Genomic DNA, 23,705 nt, shown 5'->3' with positions numbered 1-23,705 from the left:
ACTGGATTGTGCCCACTGCTAGATTATATTTATTTTGGGTCTCCACGTATCAATAACTTCAAAAACAACAAGAATCCAGAGCAGTTTACAAGCGTGGTAGAGGTTTAATTAAAGTTGTTCTAACTTCCTGCTCCAGGGCAGTTATATCAATATGCCCTAACTCCTACATGTCTCCTAAGACATTCTGTCAAGTACATTAATTACTTTTCCAAAATGAAATGCTGTTATTTAAAATGAAAACAAAATAAATGCCCCCCACCTGCACAAGATACCCAAATACACATGTCCACCTTCTGTACTTTTGGTTGCCGAAATTAAATGCTGGTTCTAGCACCTAAATGTGTACATATACTCTCCTGCAACTGTCAACTTCTCTTAAAATATTGTTGAAAAATATGTTCAAGAAGGGGACAAATGTTTTTGGTATTCCATAGAAATGTGGGTGTAGTCTACTAAAGGCAAGCAATGATAGCATGAAGAACAATGAATTTTAAAATAAGTAATGTTAATTAGATGGCAAACATTATACTGCTCTCCTTTTATATGTGTTGTATTACACTGGGGGAGAGGGGAACCTACTAACAATTTACTATAGATTATATTGTTTAGGACTACCGCTTATATTGCCCTCTTGTAAATTAAACAAAATAGGCACAAGAGGAGTGCACTGCATAACCAAAATAAATAAATACCCTGTTGATGTATTATTATCTGTTCTCAGATGAGCATCCCTATAATTTTAGCATCCATCTTTTAAAATGCATTTCTTTGCACATACCGTACAGCATGTGCTACGTCGTCAATGTTTGCCTTGCCTTTATTAATTTGCATTTAAGGAATCTCAAACAGAACATGGTTGCAACAATTATTGCAAACTGGGATGGCATTTATTAACCATGCAATAAATGGCATCTCATTTCAGCGCTGAATACGGAAAATGAAGGTCTACATCCAAAGTAGACAATAGTAAAGAGGTAATCATGCTTTCAGCTCTTGCTTTGCAAAATGTCACTGTTTGAAAAATAGACTAGTGCATCAATTAATGGCAGTGAGATGTACCTATATCCAGGTTAGAGGGAAGTGTCCTGAGAATATTGAGGTTTGGATTTATCTTATTTTGCTGGGTACTCTTTTTCAGAAAGTGGGATTCAAGAATGCCTAGGTGTATTAATGTTAAAAGCTGGTTTATGGTTACATGCACAGAGGCACCCATGCAAGCAATTTGTGCCAGAGAAAGAGAGAACTGTCACCCCCAGCAAAAAGTGGGACATGGCACCCAGGGGAAAGAGCAGGCTGAATCGTATACCTTGCTGCATGAGAGCTCCAACTCCAAACCAGAAACTATTTAGCAAGGTAAAATTGTTTTCCACCACGTCTGAGTCGGGGTTGCAAGGGTGTGGGTTATACCACTCATAGGGACTAAACCTGTGGTAATTGACAGAAAAAAAGAACATATTTAACAAGCAGCGAGCAGAAACTCTATCCAGCAAATTTGCTGCAAAAGAAACAGAAAAAATAAGAAAAGTTAAATAGAAAATAGAGAAAGAAAGTTGTCACAGTGCAATTGCAGTATATAAATACAGGAAGCATTACAAGGAGAAGAAAAAATACCAGTGATGAAGTACCCTTTCCTTCATTAATTAATTTGCACAGTAACATTATATGGCGCCAGTAAGTCTTGCAAAAACAAAACAAAACAAATCAAATCACAGTAAAGGACTTGGTATCACTTAGACCCCCAATAAATAGCACATCGTGTAGCTCTTAGGCATGTTGACACACACATAAAAAGGGAGGCATCGCAATATAATAATTAGCAAGTTATTACAGTGTAACACTACTAAAAATTTTGTACAAAGGCTTTCCGATAATGATAATGGAAGGTAAACTGTTAAATAAATGTGTTAATATGGTTTCACAAGACTAGTAAAATAGCACCTTGAAGCCTAGAGGAATTGTTATTAAATTAAACCTCTAAATGAGCAGGATTTCACTTAATAAAATAAAATACCGTATTTTTCGCCCCATAAGACGCACTTTTTCCCCTCCAAAAATGAAGGGGAAATCGGGGTGCGTCTTATGGGGCGAATGCCTGCAATCCTCGCGCGCCCGGCAGGAGGTCCCACCGGGTGCGCAAGGCTTGGGGCGGCAGCCTGTCGCCCGAAGCACGGGGAGCCCTCCGGAGGGCTCTCCCTGCTTCGGGCGAATGCCTGCAAGCCTCGCGCACCCGGCAGGAGGTCCCGCCCGGCGCGCGAGGCTTGGGGCGGCAGCCCGTCGCCCGAAGCACGGGGAGCCCTCCGGAGGGCTCTCCCTGCTTCGGGCGAATGCCTGCAAGCCTCGCGCGCCCGGCAGGAGGTCCCGCCCGGTGCGCGAGGCTTGGGGCGGCAGCCTGTCGCCCGAAGCACGGGGAGCCCTGGGGAGGGCTCTCCCTGCTTCGGGCGAATGCCTGCAAGCCTCGCGCGCCCGGCAGGAGGTCCCACCGGGTGCGCGAGGCTTGGGGCGGCAGCGGACTGCTTGCGCGCACCTAGAAGCTTGGGGCAGCCTGTCGCCCGAAGCACGGGGAGCCCTGGGGAGGGCTCTCCCTGCTTCGGGCGAATGCCTGCAAGCCTCGCGCGCCCGGCAGGAGGTCCCGCCCGGTGCGCGAGGCTTGGGGCGGCAGCCTGTCGCCCGAAGCACGGGGAGCCCTGGGGAGGGCTCTCCCTGCTTCGGGCGAATGCCTGCAAGCCTCGCGCGCCCGGCAGGAGGTCCCGCCCGGTGCGCGAGGCTTGGGGCGGCAGCCCGTCGCCTGAAGCACGGGGAGCCCTCCGGAGGGCTCTCCCTGCTTCGGGCGAATGCCTGCAAGCCTCGCGCGCCCGGCAGGAGGTCCCGCCCGGTGCGCGAGGCTTGGGGCGGCAGCCTGTCGCCCGAAGCACGGGGAGCCCTGGGGAGGGCTCTCCCTGCTTCGGGCGAATGCCTGCAAGCCTCGCGCACCCGGCAGGAGGTCCCGCCCGGTGCGCGAGGCTTGGGGCGGCAGCCTGTCGCCCGAAGCACGGGGAGCCCTCCGGAGGGCTCTCCCTGCTTCGGGCGAGTGTCTGCAAGCCTCGCGCACCCGGCAGGAGGTCCCGCCCGGTGCGCGAGGCTTGGGGAGGCAGCCTGTCGCCCGAAGCACGGGGAGCCCTGGGGAGGGCTCTCCCTGCTTCGGGCGAATGCCTGCAAGCCTCGCGCGCCTGGCAGGAGGTCCCGCCCGGTGCGCGAGGCTTGGGGCGGCAGCCCGTCGCCCGAAGCACGGGGAGCCGTCCGGAGGGCTCTCCCTGCTTCGGGCGAATGCCTGCAAGCCTCGCGCGCCCGGCAGGAGGTCCCACCCGGTGCGCGAGGCTTGGGGTGGCAGCCTGTCGCCCGAAGCACGGGGTGCCCTCCGGAGGGCTCTCCCTGCTTCGGGCGAGTGTCTGCAAGCCTCGCGCACCCGGCAGGAGGTCCCACCGGGTGCGCGAGGCTTGGGGCGGCAGCGGACTGCTTGCGCGCACCTAGAAGCTTGGGGCGCGCTGAGCTCAGCACGCCCCAAGCTCCTGGTGTAGCGCAGCGATCCGCTAGCCCTGGGAGAGCCCCGCGGCTATCCCAAGGATAGCGGACTGCTTGCGCGCACGCAGAAGCTTGGGGCGCGCTGACCTCAGCTCGTCCCAAGCTTCTGGATTAGCGCAGGGGTCCGCTAGCCCTGGGAGAGGCGCCCAGCTCTCCCACGCTAGCGGAGACCTTGCCTGCACGCAGAAGCTTGGGGCGCGCTGAGCTCCGCACGCCCCAAGCTCCTGGTGTAGCGCAGCGCACCTGGGGGGGGGGGAAATAAAAATTTTTTCCTTTATTTCCCCCCCAAAAAACTAGGTGCGTCTTATGGGCCGGTGCGTCTTATGGGGCGAAAAATACGGTAACAGTCTTGCGGGCACAGCGAAAACTAACACATTTATAATGGTGTCAAGCTTGTGTGGAATACAAACCCCATTATCAGATGAATGTGGCAAAACTGGGTAACATGGTCTGGGGATAAGCCACATGGTTAACAGTGAACCATGAAGATGTTGGCCTACTGTTGAATTGTATGAGTGCCTATTGCTGTGTCTCTTGACCTGATGATGTTCCCCTCAAAGCTGAAGTAATGGTGGGTGAATACAAAGAGACGGAGTCTGGTGGCTAGAAGTCCCATTATAGAATCATAGAATCATAGAGTTGGAAGAGACCACAAGGGCCATCGAGTCCAACCCCCTGCCAAGCAGGAAACACCATCAGAGCACTCCTGACATATGGTTGTCAAGCCTCTGCTTAAAGACCTCCAAAGTAGGAGACTCCACCACACTCCTTGGCAGCAAATTCCACTGTCGAACAGCTCTTACTGTCAGGAAGTTCTTCCTAATGCTTAGGTGGAATCTTCTTTCTTGTAGTTTGGATCCATTGCTCCATGTCCGCTTCTCTGGAGCAGCAGAAAACAACCTTTCTCCCTCCTCTATATGACATCCTTTTATATAGTTGAGATGGCTATCATATCACCCCTTAACCTCCTCTTCTCCAGGCTAAACATGCCCAGCTCCCTTAGCCGTTCCTCATAAGGCATCGTTTTCAGGCCTTTGACCATTTTGGTTGCCCTCCTCTGGACACGTTCAAGTTTGTCAGTGTCCTTCTTGAACTGTGGTGCCCAGAACTGGACACAGTACTCCAGTTGAGGTCTGACCAGAGCAGAATACAGTGGCACTATTACTTCCCTTGATCTAGATGCTATACTCCTATTGATGCAGCCCAGAATTGCATTGGCTTTTTTAGCTGCCGCGTCACACTGTTGGCTCATGTCAAGTTTGTGGTCAACCAAGACTCCTAGATCCTTTTCACATGTACTGCTCTCAAGCCAGGTGTCACCCATCCTGTATTTGTGCCTCTCATTTTTTTTTGCCCAAGTGCAATACTTTACATTTCTCCCTGTTAAAGTTCATCTTGTTTGTTTTGGCCCAGTTCTCTAATCTGTCAAGGTCGTTTTGAAGTGTGATCCTGTCCTCTGGGGTGTTAGCCACCCCCCCCCCAGTTTGGTGTCATCTGCAAATTTGATCAGGATGCCCTTGAGTCCATCATCCAAGTCGTTGATAAAGATGTTGAATAAGACCGGGCCCAAGACAGAACCCTGTGGCACCCCACTAGTCACTCTTCTCCAGGATGAAGAGGAACCATTGATGAGCACCCTTTGGGTTCGGTCATTCAGCCAGTTACAAATCCACTGAGTGGTAGCATAGTCTAGACCGCATTTTACCAGCTTCTTTACAAGAATATCATGGGGCACCTTGTCAAATGCCTTGCTGAAATCAAGGTAGGCTACATCCACTGCATTCCCTTCATTTACCAGGCTTGTAATTCTGTCAAAAAACGAGATCAGGTTAGTCTGACATGACTTATTTTTCAGAAATCCATGCTGACTATTGGTGATCACAGCATTCCTTTCTAGGTGCTCACAGACTGTTTGCTTAATGATCTGCTCCAGAATCTTCCCTGGTATTGATGTCAGACTGACTGGGCGGTAATTATTTGGGTCCTCTCTTTTCCCCTTTTTGAAAATAGGGACAACATTTGCCCTCCTCCAGTCTGCCGGGACTTCGCCTGTTCTCCAGGAATTCTCAAAGATGACTGCCAGTGGTTCTGAGATCACATCTGCCAGTTCTTTTAATACTCTTGGATGCAGTTCATCTGGCCCTGGAGACTTGAATACATCTTAACTAGCCAAGTATTCTTGTACTATCTCCTTAGTTATTCTGGGCTGTGTTTCCTCTGCTGAATCATTTGCTCCAAATCATTTGCTCCATTAGCAATCAATATGCAAAATAATAAATAGACCAATATCAGAAATGGCAAAATGCCACTGTGGGAGCATTTGAATTGACTTTGGAGTTGACATCCTAGAGCAAAGAAACTTCAAGTGAGACTGCAACATGAAACCCCTGAATTATAATACATGAAGAGGTTCAGTGCTATCACTTGTGGACTGAACTAAGTCAATGGTGGGTTTTTGTTTGTTTGTTTGATTGCTTAGGACACGGCGTGTGTTCATTGGCTTACTGATGCCTGCATGCCTGGAATATCAATAACTGTTTTGTGACTTGCCAATTATACAATTATCACTTTCTGTGCTTTTCTGCATTTCATTTCCCTCCAACCTCACTGTCTACAATGCCCCCACTACCACACATCCTTAAATCATCATCAATCCCTGAATTGATAATGCCAGTAGAATCACAGTTCACTCAATTGGAGAAGGCTGTCTGGAAGTTACAAAGAGGCAAATCACAGATTCTGGGAAATGGTACTGACCACATAATGTGTGACATTTACATCACTGATGGCTTCCAGTCTGAAAACTTGTTTGTCAAATTGTGGCTAAAGAATGCAGAAATGTCAACTCATTTTTCTTTGTTGTTGCCTTGATGTAGACATAAGACACTTGGAAGCAAGTTTCACTGAAATAAAATGGGATTTCCAAGCTAAATATGTTTGAGATCAAGGTGTTTGATATAGACTCCTCTGTTCTTTCCTTTTTTGCCGTGTTTTGATAAATTACTACTGTGGTGCCATATTATTATTTGTGCTTTTGAGGACAAAACACTCACACAAAATATGCACTTCAGGCACACAGCTTAATGATAGGAGATAAACTTCCTTTCAAATCATGTCTTTTACATTTTTTGCAGTATGTGAGGATCTTATGTTTAATACCCACAGCACATTAGAAAAAGCAAACACACACAACATAATGCACAATGGACCATAACCACCACAATAATTAAAGAACTCATGCAAGTTTAAGTGCTATACTCATGGTAATGATTTTTTAAAAAGAAAAATAAATTTCTCAAGTCTTTAAAGCCACTCTGTTTGTTACAAACCCAAACTGAAATATACACCCATTATTAAAGGGGGGGGGACTATCATGTAATTAATGCTATCTGAATAATATTTCTGCCACTTCAGAGAATGCAATTTTCTTCCCAATAATCTTTCCTACACATTAAAATTCAGAAGATCAAACAATCCATTTTTATCCTCTTAATACAATGATAGAACACCTCCTGTCTTAAAAGCCTGTGCTTGAGAAACAAAGAAATGTTTCATTTGGTTCTCAAAAGTAAAACTGACACGCTGCTCACGAAAGGTTGATTGGGTTATAATTAAATATTCTGACCTTATTTCTTCTGCAGCTTTCCAAGAAATCTAGACTGGTTTTACTTCTTTAGTTGTCTACTGTTGTAGCAGGAGTCTTTTTCCCCAACCCATTTCGTGTTTGATGCAGTAAATTATTCACTTGTTTAAATTTAAGCAAATGCATTCCACACACAGCTTTGCCATCTCAATTTTTAAAAGGCTGTGTCCAAAGTTTTCTGTCCTGTAGGGCAAGGGCTCTTATGGTAGCAGACAGGTGGGTTTTAATCTTAGGCAATGGTGGAATTGGACTCCACAGCTGTGCTAGCAGAAACTTCTTGCGCAACAGATTGTACAATTTGCTGTTTATGCATTCTCTTGCAGGCAAAAAACATTTCGACATTAGATGCAACCTAATATATGTAAACTTCACAGAGAAGATGTTACAAGACAAAAAAATGTAACTTCAAAGAGAAGTTTTAAATTCAGTTTCTTTTAAAAGGAAACAGGCATTGTATGTTTTAGGTACTTCCATCTCAAGGGACACATTCCTCCTCCTCTCAATACTTCTGCTACTCTACAGAAAACTTATGAGAAGAGTAAATATAAATGCACCAGTTTTCCTTGCTTTGTACTGTAATTTGGTCAATTAACTACACCTTAATGGTAAGAAACAGTGGAAAACCATTACTTAGTGCAGGTGGGACATCCCCCCCCACTAAAACCCAATCCCCATAAAGCTATAGAATGGCTCTTTCTATGCTCCTTTCATTCATTTGCAATGCATTCCTTCTTATTTAGAGACCTGTTCCTGGTCATCTCTTGTGCTGGCCAAGCAACTCTGGTGATGATAATCATCCCCAAGGTTTCAACCCTGTCTCCATGGGTAAAAAAATCAAGTTTTTGAAACAATCAATTCCAGTATGGGTGGCTTACAGAGGGTGGAGGACCCCTCTGAACCTCTTTTTTTTACTTCATTTCCCTTTGAATAAACTCTAGCTGGTCAGGATTCCCTCAGAAATGCACTGAAAGTTTCACAGCACTAGAGCAGGACTCTGAAGAGCCTCTCCAAGCAATCAGATCAACCTAAGCCAAATAGATGCATCCATTTGCAAGCTGCTAATGGCTCTTCTCATAGGTGGAGCTACTTTGCCCTCCTTTTGCAAGCACCAGGAAAAAGCAACAGGAAGCACAATCTCCCCATCCCGGCATGGCTATCCAACGAGTTCACTGTTCAGCTTCCACTGCCAGATATAGACATGGAGATATACATTTCAGTGAAAGGAATAGTGGCAAATGACTCCAAAAGCATGTTCGGTTGTGTATAATTTGATAAATTCAGGGGTGGTACTGGACCCTTTTTAATGCTAGGGGGCAGGGAGGGGAGGGGAGAGGAGAGGAGAGGAGAAGAGAAGAGAGGAGAAGAGATTTGGCTGGCATCATAAAGGGGGAAGGAGAAAATCTTATTTCTTCATGGGCTGAACTGAGCCTTTTTATGGTTGAGGGATAGAAGTGTCTACAAAAAAAGTTTTTCCGTGAGCTGGACTGGGCCTCGTTTATTTATGTTTAACGTATTTGAAAATATGATACGGGCATATGCAAGAGCGCTAACTCCCCATCAGAAATAAGAGCAATAACTTATCATAATTGCTGCAAATAGAACAAAAAGTGTTATCAGTACTTTGAAGAACACTAGATGTTCATCTTGTTTCTCAGCCCCAGACTACTGCATTAGCAGGGCACAGTTGCTCCCACACTTCCAGCTGCAATCTCACTTTGAGCGGGGAGGTGGAATGGTGTATTGACTGGATGGTCAAAAGGGAGAGGAATTCTGAGCTAAATAAATCCCTGCTTTTATAAAACTTTAAGATACTTTTGGTGAATGTCTGAGTGCCCGCAGCAACAGAGTACTGGAGAAGCTTGTGGAACTTGCTGCTATAGTATTTAGAACTGATCCTCTGGTGTGTGTGTGTGGGGGGGAGAATAATTTTTCTAACATTTTAACTTAAATAAAATGTAATAGTCCTGAACCTAATATTTACTGGAGTGATATAATGTAGTGGTAAACTATACTGAGGAGGCATAGGTTAGCTTCAGTCACTAACATAATCACATTCATTTTAATGATAATGATAACAATAATGATGATGATGATGATGATTTATATCTTACTTAGAAGTAAGTCCAATTGTATTGAATTAAGTGGGCATAGAATTGAAGCCTGCTCTTCCAGGTCCTAGTACAAGAGTCTTAACCATTACATTAATACAACTGCAGGTGTTCATTTAAGATATATGTTTTCTGTTCTTTTTTATTTTTAACTTGAGTTCTTGGCATGGTTTAGGGTTGGCATTGGGGGAGTGCAACCTTTAACAGCTGAGTGGCAGGCAGCAATTATTATGAATGGAAAAGTGCATTGCATGAATTGGAAGTGAACTATTTTGTTCCTTTTCTAAAATGAACATTCCAAGCACTGGTGGTTCATATATTTTATTCAGATAAAATGTCTAACATCTTTTCTACTGCCTACAAATTGTGAGTTTCCAGCAACTCTCTCTCTCTCTCTCTCGTGTGTGTGTGTGTGTGTGTGTGTTTTAAAACAGGATTGAGGGAGCATTACCAAATGAGCACAGATATAAGTTTCTATTCACTACTGAGGAATTATGGCATAACTGCATGTATACTCATGAGAGTGAGCATAAGACTAAATCTCTGTTAAGTGCTAAGTATTAATAAAACTGCAATGTTTAAATGTCCACTGTTTCTTTGCAAAGAAGAAGGACAGAGGGGGAAAACAGAACAGATGGAGGCAACACGTCTATTCGCAAATCAGAGAAGCAACTGTGACAGCAAGGTCCCCTTTGGAACCGAATAATGTTTTCAGCTGAGGAAGTTACTATTTGCAAAACTGCAGTGCTTAAGTGTCCCCAGTATGTTTCCAAGGGGAGAAGTATGGCAGAAAACCAGAACCTGGCCATGCCCTGTGACCTCATTAGCCACACCATGACATTCTAGCAGCCCCACCAGGTTGAGCGGGCACCAATTTATTTTTAATTTTTAATTAAATATAGCACATATAAGGAGGTGTAGTTACACAAGAAAGCAGAATGAATTTTAATGTTTAAAGTTATATAATCTAAAAAATTAGCACCTCAAACTTAATGTGAAGGACCCCATGTGGAGAGCCATATGCTCAGCAGTCCCTTGGAGATGCTGATGAAGAATCTCAAATGTTCCCACACAGCACCTGGGAGAATTAAGTTAGGGCCTCTTTCCTTTAAGTTTCAACATCGTCCATTCTAATCTTACTTCACTTCCATTTTTTTTAAGCACCAGAAACACTTTTCAGCCCTTCACAATTCAGTAACAGTACCTTTTCCTCCTGTTCTTTTCCTAATTCTAAATGCTTAACACATTTTTGGGGTGGGGAGAATCTTCAAATTCTTTTGTTCCTTCTCTTCCAAAGATTGATCCTTGTGCTCCATTGGGAGAGGGGGGTGGAATCACATAAATATGTAAGTATGTCTCCTTATGCCCATAATAGTTGACTTAATAAGTTTCTCAAATGCCTTGAGAATAAATGTGTTATAAGTATGATACGTTACATCATTTTCCTGACACTAACAAGTGTACTCCCAAACCGTCTTGACACATTCCACACAGAATTCACACCTGGAATACACGTTTGAGGTGTGTGGAGGGGTAAATTTAGTTCTCCAGCAACATATAAATGATGGGGAAATGTGATGCACCCACAACTGAAGAAAGGGGTCATGACCCCTAGTGAAAAAATCATCAACTCTTTTGATCGTAAAGAAACTATTTCCTAAGAAAGGCACTTGTTTCAGCATCCAGGTTTGATCATGTTTAGAGGATTTATTTTATTCAAGAATTAACCCAAAACTCATAACCAAATGTGGGAGTTAAAAAATTGCTTTCAGAGAAGAGTAGCAGAATTATACATTGCTAAAAGCTACTTTACTTTTAAAAATTTGTATATGCCTTCACACATAACACAACAGGATGACAGCCTAATAGGCTTCACTATTCCATTAGGTATCACATGCTTATATTAATATGTCACAAGAGACCCTACCCATCTCACCTAAGCTTGCCCGTGAAAAATACTAAATGCAAAGTCAGAAATGATTGGATCCAGAACCAAGATGGCAAGCTGAATGTTTAAGTGTGCATCCCTCCTGATCTCCATGGGTAGATTGTTTGCCATGAAAAAAAAGAGGACAAAAAAGGAGTGCTTAGATTTCCATATAAATCTTTGCTGCCTATATAATTTTCCTAGTTGCTGCTAACAATCCAGAACTATTAAAAGCCAGTTTTGCACCAAATAATTATTCCTGGATAAAAAGCATGTTCCTCAAGCTTTGAGAAGTAGACTATACTCTAAAAAAGGGGCTTAATTAAATTATATACTTACAAGTCGTACTGACAAAGTATGGCTGTGGGACAGAACTATAAGAATTGTATTATAAAAAAGCTTCTGATCAATCTCATCTGTGTATCTAGTAGATCATTCACAACTTAGCATATGCCTCATAATAGAAAGAAAGGGTTTTGTTTTTTATTCGTTAACCTACCATCAGATGTGTGGTGAAGGATGGTAGAAAGCTGGCTTTTCTTTTCCAGTACTATGCTGAAGGATTCTCAGGATTATTTCATTGAATAACCAGGAAGTTATCAGCCCCCCCCCCCGGCCCCGGTTTGGATTGACATCCTATTTGCTATTGTGACTTTATGTCTGCTGGGTCACATCTTTTGAGATGGCTAAGTTAGGGCATGTGAGATGGCCTCCTCTGTGGTAGCCTTCACGCTACGCAATGCCCAACCCTCCAAAATTGTTCAGCTTCTGTTGGCAGGCAATGATGTAACTTATTCCCCAGGCTTTAGGAGAAGGGGGAGTGTATTGTTATGTGATGCTGTAATGATGTGCTGCTGCTTTTATGCTACTACTATTTATTGTGGATTCTGGTACCACAAAACGCACAAGCCCTTTTGGACCAGGAAGAGGACAGAATGGGGGTGGAAAGGGGTGGGGCAGGCTTATGTATGCCCTGCCAATGCACACAGGAGCCAGGAAGGGAACCCTGGCACAAAATGGTTGCCGCCTGCACTGCAATTTTGTATTTGACTCAATCACTGTAACCCACCTTGGGTGGAGGGTGGGTAATACATTATACGTGTGTATGTGTAAAATTATATATATAGCAAAACAAAGAACTCCACTTTCACCTTGACTGAACCTTTAGCATATTTCTGATTCTGACTTTCAGAACCATATCAACAAAATCATCTATATTGTATTTATTTTTTTAAATAAACCTTCTGTAGAGACTTTTTTCTCCATTTCATGCCTATCTATTTCCCTGTCTATTAGTACTCTGCTTTCCTAACATCATGGGTGATGTCTGAAATGTTTTTAAAATCTACAAAGGAACAGACATAATTGCATCTGAAACACAAAGATTAAACGTGAACAGGGAGCTGAACTAGAAGATTTATCTTTGGGAGACTGTGTAGAATTATTTTATACTTCTTAAAACAATAGCACATTGCTTAAAGTACATTGCTTGTGACTAGGGAGGGGTGAATCTGTCAATTTCAGTTTCTCATTTTTACAATCTTAAATTTAGTTCTCCACATCAGCTTGAGATTTTTTTGTTTTTGTTTTTTGTTTTTAAAAGCCCTCATGAAAATTCATCGGCAAATTTGTCTGAATATGCACAATATCTGCAATTTTGCCTAATCTACATATTCTGGCAAAGCCATTTGCCCTGATATGATGCCTTTTAATATTATTTTCACCAGCTTTTGCATTTTTATGCCCACTTCATCATGGTATATGCATTTTTTTACACATTACTTGGCTGAAGAACTACACTGCAAAATTCAGAGAAATGGGGATTTTACAGGTTGGTGGTGATTCAGTTCATTTTGGCAAGTATGAATTAGACAGGTTCAAATTTAAATGTGAACTGCACTGAATCATTACTAGTTCAGACATAAAATTACTGCCATGGAAAAATAGACAAATTAAAAGGAAATAAAATCAGGTAATGTTTGCTAGCTTCTCCTCTCAAAAAATGAGGCACACAAATTGGAAAAACAAAACAAAAACCAAGGCTAACTCTATAAAGAGCCCCTGTGGTGCTGGAACCATAGGACAAGGAGGAATTAAGCTGACAACCCTAACATTTACTGTGATCCAATCCCATCTGCTGTTCAAGCTATAGAAAATGTTGAAGATAGCCCTTTACTTCCCAGAAAGGATAAAATTGCTTTTGGATACATACCCATTTGTTTCCTATCAGTATTTTCTTCTTTCTTAAAAGAAAAAAGCTACAGGGGAAAGTAGCAAAGCAAAGCAAAGAAAAAAAATTATTAGGGAACTGAATGTTCACTTTATAGTAGGGGAAAGCTAGATGGGAAGAATCTGATAAATCACTACTTAACAAACACTCAGAAACTCCTAGGGTACTTAGCTTGAAATTTACTGTAGAAGGAAGATGACTGCAGTAGAATAAGCGTATCCGAAGGCTGCAGAAGGAGATGGAGCACTCTGAAACACTCCAGAAACAGAAACATACCATCTATAAATCTTTTAAAAGTTACAATTGGTTTTACAGATGGTAGAAGTTTCACTGTTGCTCTAGATAGCAAGCATGTGAAAAGAGAGCAGAGAATCCCCAAAAAGAAAAGCCGAAAGCTGATCATATGCTTTCACCAAGAGTTTGTTATGTTTCTTTCACCTTCAGGGTTTTTGCAATGTCGTTGCCAATTATAACAAGACTGGGCCATAGGAGGGTTAATACAAGCTATAATACAGTGGTACCTTGGTTCTCGAATGGCTTAGTTGTCGAACAAATTGGCTCCTGAACACTGCAAACCCAGAAGTAAGTGTTCTGGTTTGCGAATGTTTTTCGGCAGCCGAACGTCCAATATGGCTTCTGATTGAGGGCAGGAAGCTCCTGCAGCCAAGCAGAAGCTGCGCCTTGGTTTTCAAACAGTTTCGGAAGTTGAACGGACTCCTGGAACAGATTAAGTTTGAGAACCAAGGTACCACTGTATATAATATACTGGATTTGACTATGCCTCAGATCCCAAAGTATATTTGTTTCTCTTCACATAGATCTTTCTGTGAGGTAACTTGCAGGTGAAAATAATTTCTAGACCCAAGAAAAACAAAATCTCATTTCACATTAACTCTGAAACCAATTGGCCCACACAAGTGATTCAGGTTTGATCAGCTCAACCAGACAAACGTTGTTGTAATAGAGCCAAAACAAATAAATAAAGTGGAACTGACAGACTCTTTAGCATCTACAATACTTTGCAACAGGGATGGTTAACCTTCACACCTCCAAATGTTACTGAAGTACAATTCCCATCATGTCAGACTATTGGTTATCTTGGCTGGGGCTGATGGGCATTGGAGTTGATCATCTAGAGTGCCATGCATTCCCCACTCTTGTTCTACAAGCACATGCATAACTAGAAAGCAGGGAAAGGATGGAAGTAAATTCTCCTACTATTCAGCAAGTTTGGGCTCAGAACTGCAGGTCTTATCTATCCTAGAATCTTGGTCATTCCAAAATATGAAGGGAAATAAAAAACCCAGAAATGGCTTCCGTAAGTTGAAACACATTTCTACTTATGCTATGCAAACCAACAACATTCCTTTGATTACCCTGTCCTGTTGCAGTGTGCTGTATGTCCTATTTTGCAACACTTCAAAGAGTCCTTTGGCCTATAAAGCAACTTGTGGGGCACAAGGAGAAATTGGGGGGAGGGCAGAATCCAGGACCCTAACTGAGTCTCTCACTTCCCAAGAGGAAAAAGAAAGGGATATTATTGGGGAAAGTTCAGGACGTTCCTTTTCTTATTTCTTTATTTATTGGGCTACCTAGAGGAATTTGCTGGTAGGGATTTGCTAGAAATATCCACTCTCTATGTCCCACCTGGCTATGGCACCATCCTTCATTCCCTTCCTACTAGATTGGAGAGGATAATTTTACCATACCTGTGTTTTTCCACATTGGTAAGGAAGCACTGTAACATTTGTTCATTGCATGGACAGATACGTCAGACGAGTGGTTCCCCACATGTATATATGGTACCATTAAATATTTGGTTACTCTCATACCACTTTGATGTCCTGTACTTTGCGTATGCTCTTACATCCTGTCAGTTATAATGAACACACCAAGCTAAATATATATTTTTTTATATAATTTTTTGTCGGGCTAATTATATTCTTAACATGAACATGCTTCATTCTGCATCCTATATACAGTATACAGTGTTGGTGCATGCATCATGTCACAGGAACATGCAGGGTTCACAAGATGGTGCAAGGGCAAAATAACCAACTCTCTGTGAAAATATTTTTCCTAAAATTAAATCAGTAGTAACACAGATGTTTGAAAGCATTTAAAAGTATATGAAATATATCTGAAGAGCCTTTGTCACACATTTTGTTAAATCACAGCCTTAAATGATAACATTAAGGTAACTGTTCTAGTAATGACAGATGCCACCTACATACAGCTCAGAATTGATCTGTGAAAAATGGATGGTCTCAAAATCACCAATTCTCCATGCCCTGACACACTCCTGGTGCTATTGCTGGGAGCACCATGGGTCCTAGAGTCTTTCCTAAAGCCTGCACTCCACATGTCTCAGATTGTAAAATCCACAAGTTGAGGAATCATGAGGCAGCCCCTGTGACAGATTCATAGCTGTCAACCTTCCCCTTTTTTGCAGGAAATTCCCTTATTCCAGCGCCATTTCCCCCTGCTTCCTGCTGCTATCCCGGATTGTTAGATATCCCGTAGACTGTTCCCAGGACAGGTGAGGCTGCTGACCCCTTATTTTTGAGGCTGCTGATCCCTTATTTTCAAATCTGAATGTTGACAGCTATGGACAGATTAAACCTAGCACAAGTCCCAATTTGGTCCACAAGGCTGCTTTCCTCATAAACAGCCACCTTTCCCACACTTGACATCATATGCAATGTCAGGTGCCGGCTGGTACTGACATAGCCTTCAAGTACACTCCCGATTGCTCCTTGGCAAGCACAGCTTGCTATTGCAACAGCAAGTCCCAATTGGGAACTGCATAGTATAGGCAATCCCTGCCCAAAGCACGCTTGCTGTAAGTGAAAATCAGCTGATCAGCACTCACAGAAAGTTGCTTGGGATCAAAGTAGGGCTTGCTATAAGCACAAATATTCATTTGCATTGCCAGCTGGAATTCAAACCAGAAATGCAAAGGATCTTCCTTTGAAGGCTCAACCCATAACAAAAAAAAAAAATGTTCCTTTGCACCACTGGGTTGAACTGAAGCTGGCAATGAGAATGATCTTTCTCTAAAGGCACAGTTTAAGCTGCACCAGTAAAGGAGAGAGAAAATACTTTGGGCCATCTAACGTTAATTTGATCTCAGGTGATGGGCAGGTGGGTGATATCTAGTAATAGAGTGGCTCAGAGCAGGAGCACTGATTTTAATGGGTCTATTCATAGTAGGACTTCATTGGATATCATCCATTAGTGTTGATCTGTGATCAATCTGCCAAACACAGATTGCATCAAAGAAAAATAAAGCAGCCAGAACTGTGAAAAAGCAGGTACTTTTTAACGACCGAAGATGAAGAATTACCTTGTGATTAGAGCAGCCTGCCACAACATGGCACCAACCTATCTTCTTGTTTACGCTAACCTTGCTTGCCAAAAAGCCCACCCGCTGTGCTTCAAGCTACAGGGTACTGTAAACTAATTACAACATGTCTATCATATGCATACAGAGTGCAAGAGAACAACTTCACATTCAGCTAACCTAGAGTGGAAAACAGCAGCTTGACACTTCAAGTCTTCCAACTGAAACTACAGTATTTAATATTTTAATGTATTTTCCCCTGTGGATTAGGAAGCAATGGATACGAACAATGGGCGACATCGGGTAGATCTGACAGCATCTTGCCCCCAAGAGCGCCAAAAACCTGTAGTAGTGTTTCGTAGCAATGACCGCCATAATTTACAACAGCCAGGATTGTGGTAAGTGCTATATAATGCCATCAGTTCACAAAGTGAGTAAGGCTGCCAGGATGTCTAGATGAACAGCCTGAAAGTGGGAGATGGAGTAAAAAAGGCAAAAGCCCACTTTCGCCTCAACGTACAACCTCTGCCTTCCACAGCAGACACTCACACTTATTTTTGATGTCTAGGCATGACAATAGCTGCAAACATTTAATCTTTTAGACTATATAATGTATGTGTTTCCTAGAAATAAAATAATGTAACATTTTTACAATTCCCCACACATTTACATTTCTAATTCTGTCCCTTAGGTAAAAAGTAATACATATGCATACTCCAGAGTGGACACATGTGCTACTGTAATACTAGGGATCTCTTTTGGGAGCATTAAAAATATATATAAAATAATATATATAATATATTATATTTATATTATATATATATATAATGCCACATATATAAAAAATATATATCTTGAGGTATTGTCAGTGAGACAAACATAAACCAAATGACTGAAACTGGCTTGTAAAAGATCAATAATTTTTAATGGAAGCAGAGATAAAATGGACAGCTTTGGGGGACATTTTTGCATTATGTAACTCATTGAAATAATTCCATGACTTACATAATGTTTCCATCAATAATTTTCAGAACTAAGCAATGACATGGGAAACATTTATCAAAATAATAATGACCACTCCACGCTTAAAACGGGGGGCGCCCTTTGCGTGGACGCGCGCAGCCCTTGGATCTGGAGCGGCTCCATCAGCATAGGCTTGGCTTTGCCTTCCCTCAGGTGGGATACCTGGAGGTCTCCGCCTATCCCAGTCAGTTGTCCAATCCCACCTGGGGGAAGCGTTGCCAAGGAGATCAGGCCAGGTAGGGGAGGGATTACCTGCCCACAGAATAGAGGGAGGATCTTACCTGGGAATCCTCACTTGGCTCCAGAGCTTCTCCCACCCTACACACCCTCAGTTAATGTCTTATTTTGCAGGTTTTTCTTCACAGGTTTTGCAGGTTAACCTTTCCTTCACAGGTATGTGGGCGCTGCTATGTTAAGGTCGCTGTTAAAGGGCCGGAAAGGAATTTCCCTGCATTGGCAGGTTTCGCCTTTCCCGTAGTAAAACGTCACAACTTTGGCGGTATCAGGCCTTGGGTGGAATCCTTTTGTCCATCTTCCTCTTTGCAGCGGCGATACCAGGGTTCCCCGTTAAAGGGGTTTCTGAATGGAGGTTTTGACCGTACGCCGAAAGGTCGTCATTGCTCTCCCCTGCAGCGGCGGCATAATAGGGGCGGCTATCTCTGCTTGAACATATGTTCTCCAGAGCCGACCCATCCCCCACACAAACACTGGATAACCCTAATGCTCCCTAGGTCCCCGGCTGGGGACTGGGGAGGGAGAACGCCCAGTGCCTGAGCCAAGGTCTACCCACATTTGAAATTTAATAAAGTTGTGGCCAATTTAATCTCATAGCACGTTGTCTTGAGTCGTTATTTCACATTAAGGGGGGGAGACCGCTCGGGATCTGGGGACTCCGCCTGTCCACGCAATTATTTATTATTTATACCCCGCCCATCTGGCTGGGCCTCCCCAGCCACTCTGGGTGGCTCTCAACAGAGTATTAAAAAACAATAGTAAAGGTAAAGGTAAAGGTATCCCTGCCCGAACGGGCCAGTCTTGACAGACTCTGGGGTTTGTGCGCCCATCTCACATCTATTGGCCGGGGGCCAGCGCTGTCCGGAGACACTTCCGGGTCACGTGGCCAGCGTGACAAGCTGCATCTGGCGAGCCAGCGCAGCACACGGAACGCCGTTTACCTTCCCGCTGGTAAGCGGTACCTATTTATCTACTTGCACCCGGGGGTGCTTTCGAACTGCTAGGTTGGCAGGCGCTGGGACCGAGCAGCGGGAGCGCACCCCGCCGCGGGGATTCGAACCGCCGACCTTTCGATCGGCAAGCCCTAGGCGCTGAGGCTTTTACCCACAGCGCCACCCGCGTCCCTTAAAAAAAAACAAAAAAAAAAAACAATAGTATTAAACATTAAAAGCTTCCCTAAACAGGGCTGCCTTCAGATGTCTTCTAAAACTCTGGTAGTTGTTTTTCTCTTTGACATCTGGTGGGAGGGCATTCCACAGGATGGGTGCCACTACCGAGAAGGCTAAATTAGTTATACTAAATTAATTATACTAATTATATAAATTATAAACTATATAAATTAGTTATACTAAATTAGTTCCAACTACTACTGCAAATGGTTCCTACTTCCTATATTTATGAGTTACCCAGAATCTACTGCAGCAAGTAGGCCACTAGAATGTTGCATGGATTTGCCACAGAGCTAGTGACACTATACATCTGAAAACCATTTAGAAGACATGCAGAGAAGCCAAATGTCCTATTGTGCTGTGGCTATTGACAGAATTTTTAAAATGCTGTATAAGTAACACTTCTAAGGGTTTTTCTCCCCATTATACACCCATTATGGAACAATCTTTCTGAATTATTTGCAACAACAAAGCTTGCACAATTTATTAAACCGTTTGGCAGTGTGTCATTTCCAAATGTCTCCAGCTAACAACGCAATTCATATTGAATGGGCCAAGACCTGAGCTATAATACTCTCCATTAGTTTTCACTGAGGAAGTCTGAAGGGTGCTGGAAGGCTGTAAACAAAATATTAAAATGCATGAATGCCTAACATGGTAGACCGTATAATCTTGTGATAATTGCATCCATTAAAGATGAGGCATCAAAATTGCCACCTGCTCACCTGCTAAAGACAAGCAAATCAGAACCATGTGGATAAAATTTGAAGCTTGCCCAGCTGATGGACATTTTCAAAACACCCTGTGTCTAATTTTAGCTCTTATTCTCCGATAACTCGATTTCATTCTCCAAATATTCTAATTGCTATTTATTGAGAAGACCAATATTTAAATGTAGTAGATAGGTAGCTGTGTTGGTCTGCCATAGTCAAAATAAAAAAATTCCTTCCAGTAGCACCTTAAAGACCAACTAAGTTAGTTCTTGGTATGAGCTTTCGTGTGCATGCACACTTCTTCAGATACACTGTGTATCTGAAGAAGTGTGCATGCACACGAAAGCTCATACCAAGAACTAACTTAGTTGGTCTTTAAGGTGCTACTGGAAGGAATTTTTTTATTTAAATGTAGGTTAGAACCAAACTATTCCCTAGTTTGCCATAAAAAAGCCACTATGGCATTTAAACTATATTAAAAATATGTTAAAAATTGCATGGGTAACTTTTCTAGTCAATTGCAAGATCCCCCCCCCCCCTTTACCACATGAGTACTACAAATCTGTATGGGGCCTAAACAGTTCATCAGCTGGAAATATATATGCATGATATATAATGTGGGTCAGTCTTAATGACAGCAGCAGGTATTTGAGGCTATGAGAAAAGGTACTTATTAAAGTGTGAGCCTCTCAGCCCATTAGCAATCATGGCCAACTTCTTCAGTTTAAGGGACTGTTCAAGATCCCTGGCCAAGATGTTCTGTCCATGTCATTAGCACACCCATTCCCATCTGCTGGAATTATTTCGCTCAGGAGTCCTTGGCTTCATAGGCCTAAGAATCTGGCAAGCACATTTTTAACAGGAAATCAGATGTCAGCCCAGAAGCCTTCAAGGCAACCTCTGATTTACTGATGGGAAGAGTGCCTGTCAGATAATACAGTAGTGCTTGCACACTGCTTTTGATCTGGTCAGTGCTGCTTTCCAAGCTGAGAAATTACAATGCCTCTGGGATGACCTGTCATGAAGGGCACCTGCCATGTAGGAAGGGGGAAAGGGAGGGTTTAAGCAACAGCCAAAATCTACCACAACACAGGATAGAACACTACCTTATAAAGAATGCAATAATCACAAGTGAGTGGATTCATTTGCAGAGTCCCTCTTCCGGGAATCTCTGCGAGTTATGTGATTTTATTTGGCTCTATGTTTATTCGGGTGTTAAATGGTCGATTTTATGCTTCTCCACTTGCTGTGGAGTTAAAGTATGTCACTGAGTGATCTATATAATACCCAAGCATTGTACAGATACTGTACTGTTTTTTGGATTTTAAATATTTCAACTACTGTTATTCTCTGTGGTGTTCCTATTTATGCTTCTATGGTGGCCAGGCTATTAACTGGTCTACTGCTATAATTTCAGGCTTCTAGCTAACTCCATTCCATGGAGCTGCCAAATGTGTGCAGGGGGAGGGGTATTAGATAAAAATATGCTAAGCTTTAAGTATTTGCCCTTCCTTTCCTTGTGAAGTCCAGCTGCCTTCAAGTCAGGCATATATAGGTATAGAACCTATGGGAAGCCAGTCTTGACAACCAAGGATGGATTCATGCATATCTTCTTATTGTAAGATGATTTTAAAAAAATATTATATGGAGATTTAATGTACCCTGGTCTTGGTGAAATAATTCGACATATGTGCATGGCTGGGGTGCAGATGAATGGAGAAAGGTTCCAGATCATGGCTTTCTAAGTCCTATTATCCTATGAATGAAATATATTTTGCACCATCCTTTCAGGTAAATTTGGTGGTGCAAGTATCCTGAACTCATCTGAAAGTCAAATAAGCTATACTAGTGCTTCCTAATTGGCGGTCCATGGATGCCAGGGGGTCCACATAACCCACCAAGAAGGGTCCATGGCAAATAACAAAAATAGAGATATCAAAATTTTCAAAATCACGGTTCATGGCTTAGCTTTTGAAAAACAGGGGGTCTGTAGTACTTAGTTAATTGCGAACCAGTGATCTATACTATTCTTAATTCTATACGAATTAGAACTGCTAATGTGAAAATTCATCAGCATTTTAATGTGAATTTCTCATAGTATACACCTTTTAAGACTACTTTCCCCACTATAGCAACACTGCAAGTATTTTTCCATATAATGCATTTTTGTATGCTATTTTCACCTGTGTGTGTGTGTGTGTGTGTGTGTGTGTGCGTGCGTGTGTGTGTGCGCGCTTGTGTGTGTTTCTACACATTATGCCTGGGGAACTGAAAAGTAAAATTCAGAGAAGTGCAAATTTGGGAGGATTGTTTCACCTTTACGTGTGAGCTGAACCAAATTTCTCTCCCCCCCCCCTTCCAAATTGTCATACATGCAAATCTCGCATTTCAACTCCTCCATCAAAAGTGTATATAGGGACCAATGAGCCTGGGGATCAAAGGAAGAAATATCAGTCAACGGCACTTGGCAGTGGGTGAATATTCCAGAAGCCTTATTCTGCCTCACTACAAAAGGTAATACTCTACAACAGAGATACTTCTATAGTTTCTAAAACTCAAAATGCCACAATGTGTGCATGTACTCTCATTTAGCTTTCTTCTGACATCACAGTGTCACTCACATTGCTTCTATCTAATCTAAGGCCTGCTGAAACAGGCCAGATTGCCTGCCAGCTCTGAGGAAAGGTGTAGAAGTGAAAAGGCCTGTAATTAACTGCAGCATTAGGTTAAACAAGACTGATCAATATCCTGCCATTGCCTTTCAGTGCCACTGCCGGATGCATACACAGCAAGTCTCCTGAAGAAATGCAAGAAGGACCCGACACTTTGCTAAGACCTACATCAAAACCCAACTTAATATATAAATAAGGACAGAGGATGCAGAACAATTAAAGCAGATCTTATGCATATTTTTTGGTATTTGATAACGGCTGCAAAAATAGCAACAGCAAAAATCTGCAAAAGGAGTACTTTTTTAACTGATGGGGGGGAATGATCTTTTGTGCTAATGACCAAATTAACATATTACAAGTGAATGAACCTAATAATTTTAAGGGGAAATGGGTTTTTAATGCATTGGAATAATAAGCATAATTAAAATAATAACCCCACTGTAATATTTATCTCCACAATATAATAACAACAATAACAATAGTCAGTGCTTTATTTTTCTGGGGGTACGCAGGGGTACGCATACCCCTAAACATTCTGTGAATCTAAGTTTGGCCTCATTGAGGGGCAGTATTTCAATATGAGTAGGAAAATGAGAGCACCCCTAAATGTATTTTTTATTTTTTTTGGAAAGAAAAAGCACTGACAATAGTAAACAAAACATGGCAATCTTCCTTTCCCCTTGAACTGTTTGAGTAACGTTTTCCCCCAGCCCCAAAAATGGCAAAATGCCCTCCCTGCTATGCATCCCCAAGGAACAGAGTGCCAAACTGTGGTGGCAATTACATTTTGCAGCAACCAAAAAATCTGCAGCTGCCCTAAAGATGCAACATTTTTATTTGTGTAGAAAATGTGGGGTAATGAATCCCGGATTGCAAAACACATGTATCTGATTGCTTTAAAACTGCACATCTAGCTAGTTTTAAAGCATGGTTAGCACTGGGTCATTTTAATATCTCAGGGGAACAAAAAAAAGTAGCTATGTGGTGTGACAATCAAGATCAGGACTGAAAACATGATTTTTAAACTACTTTCTCCCAAAAATTGGCACACACAAGCTATATTCCCATAAGGGATTCCTGCTTGC

General features: G+C 42.6%; 1 protein-coding gene across 3 annotated transcripts in view; it reads right to left on the bottom strand.

The window, feature by feature from the left end:
- GRIK2 (glutamate ionotropic receptor kainate type subunit 2) overlaps positions 1–23,705 on the bottom strand; it is a 440,535-nt gene that overhangs the window by 106,718 nt on the left and 310,112 nt on the right. For all 3 annotated transcript variants that reach the window (XM_081186549.1, XM_081186551.1, XM_081186550.1), the window contains exon 13: positions 1,307–1,425. In XM_081186549.1, the coding sequence (XP_081042675.1) occupies positions 1,307–1,425 (119 nt within the window). The remainder of the gene's footprint in view (positions 1–1,306; positions 1,426–23,705) is intronic.

Source organism: Podarcis bocagei (genome assembly GCF_964188305.1).
Source record: "Podarcis bocagei genome assembly, chromosome: 3".
NCBI lineage: Eukaryota > Metazoa > Chordata > Lepidosauria > Squamata > Lacertidae > Podarcis > Podarcis bocagei.
The sequence above is the reverse complement of the archived record's forward strand: the minus strand, read 5'-3'. Positions and strand labels throughout refer to the sequence as shown.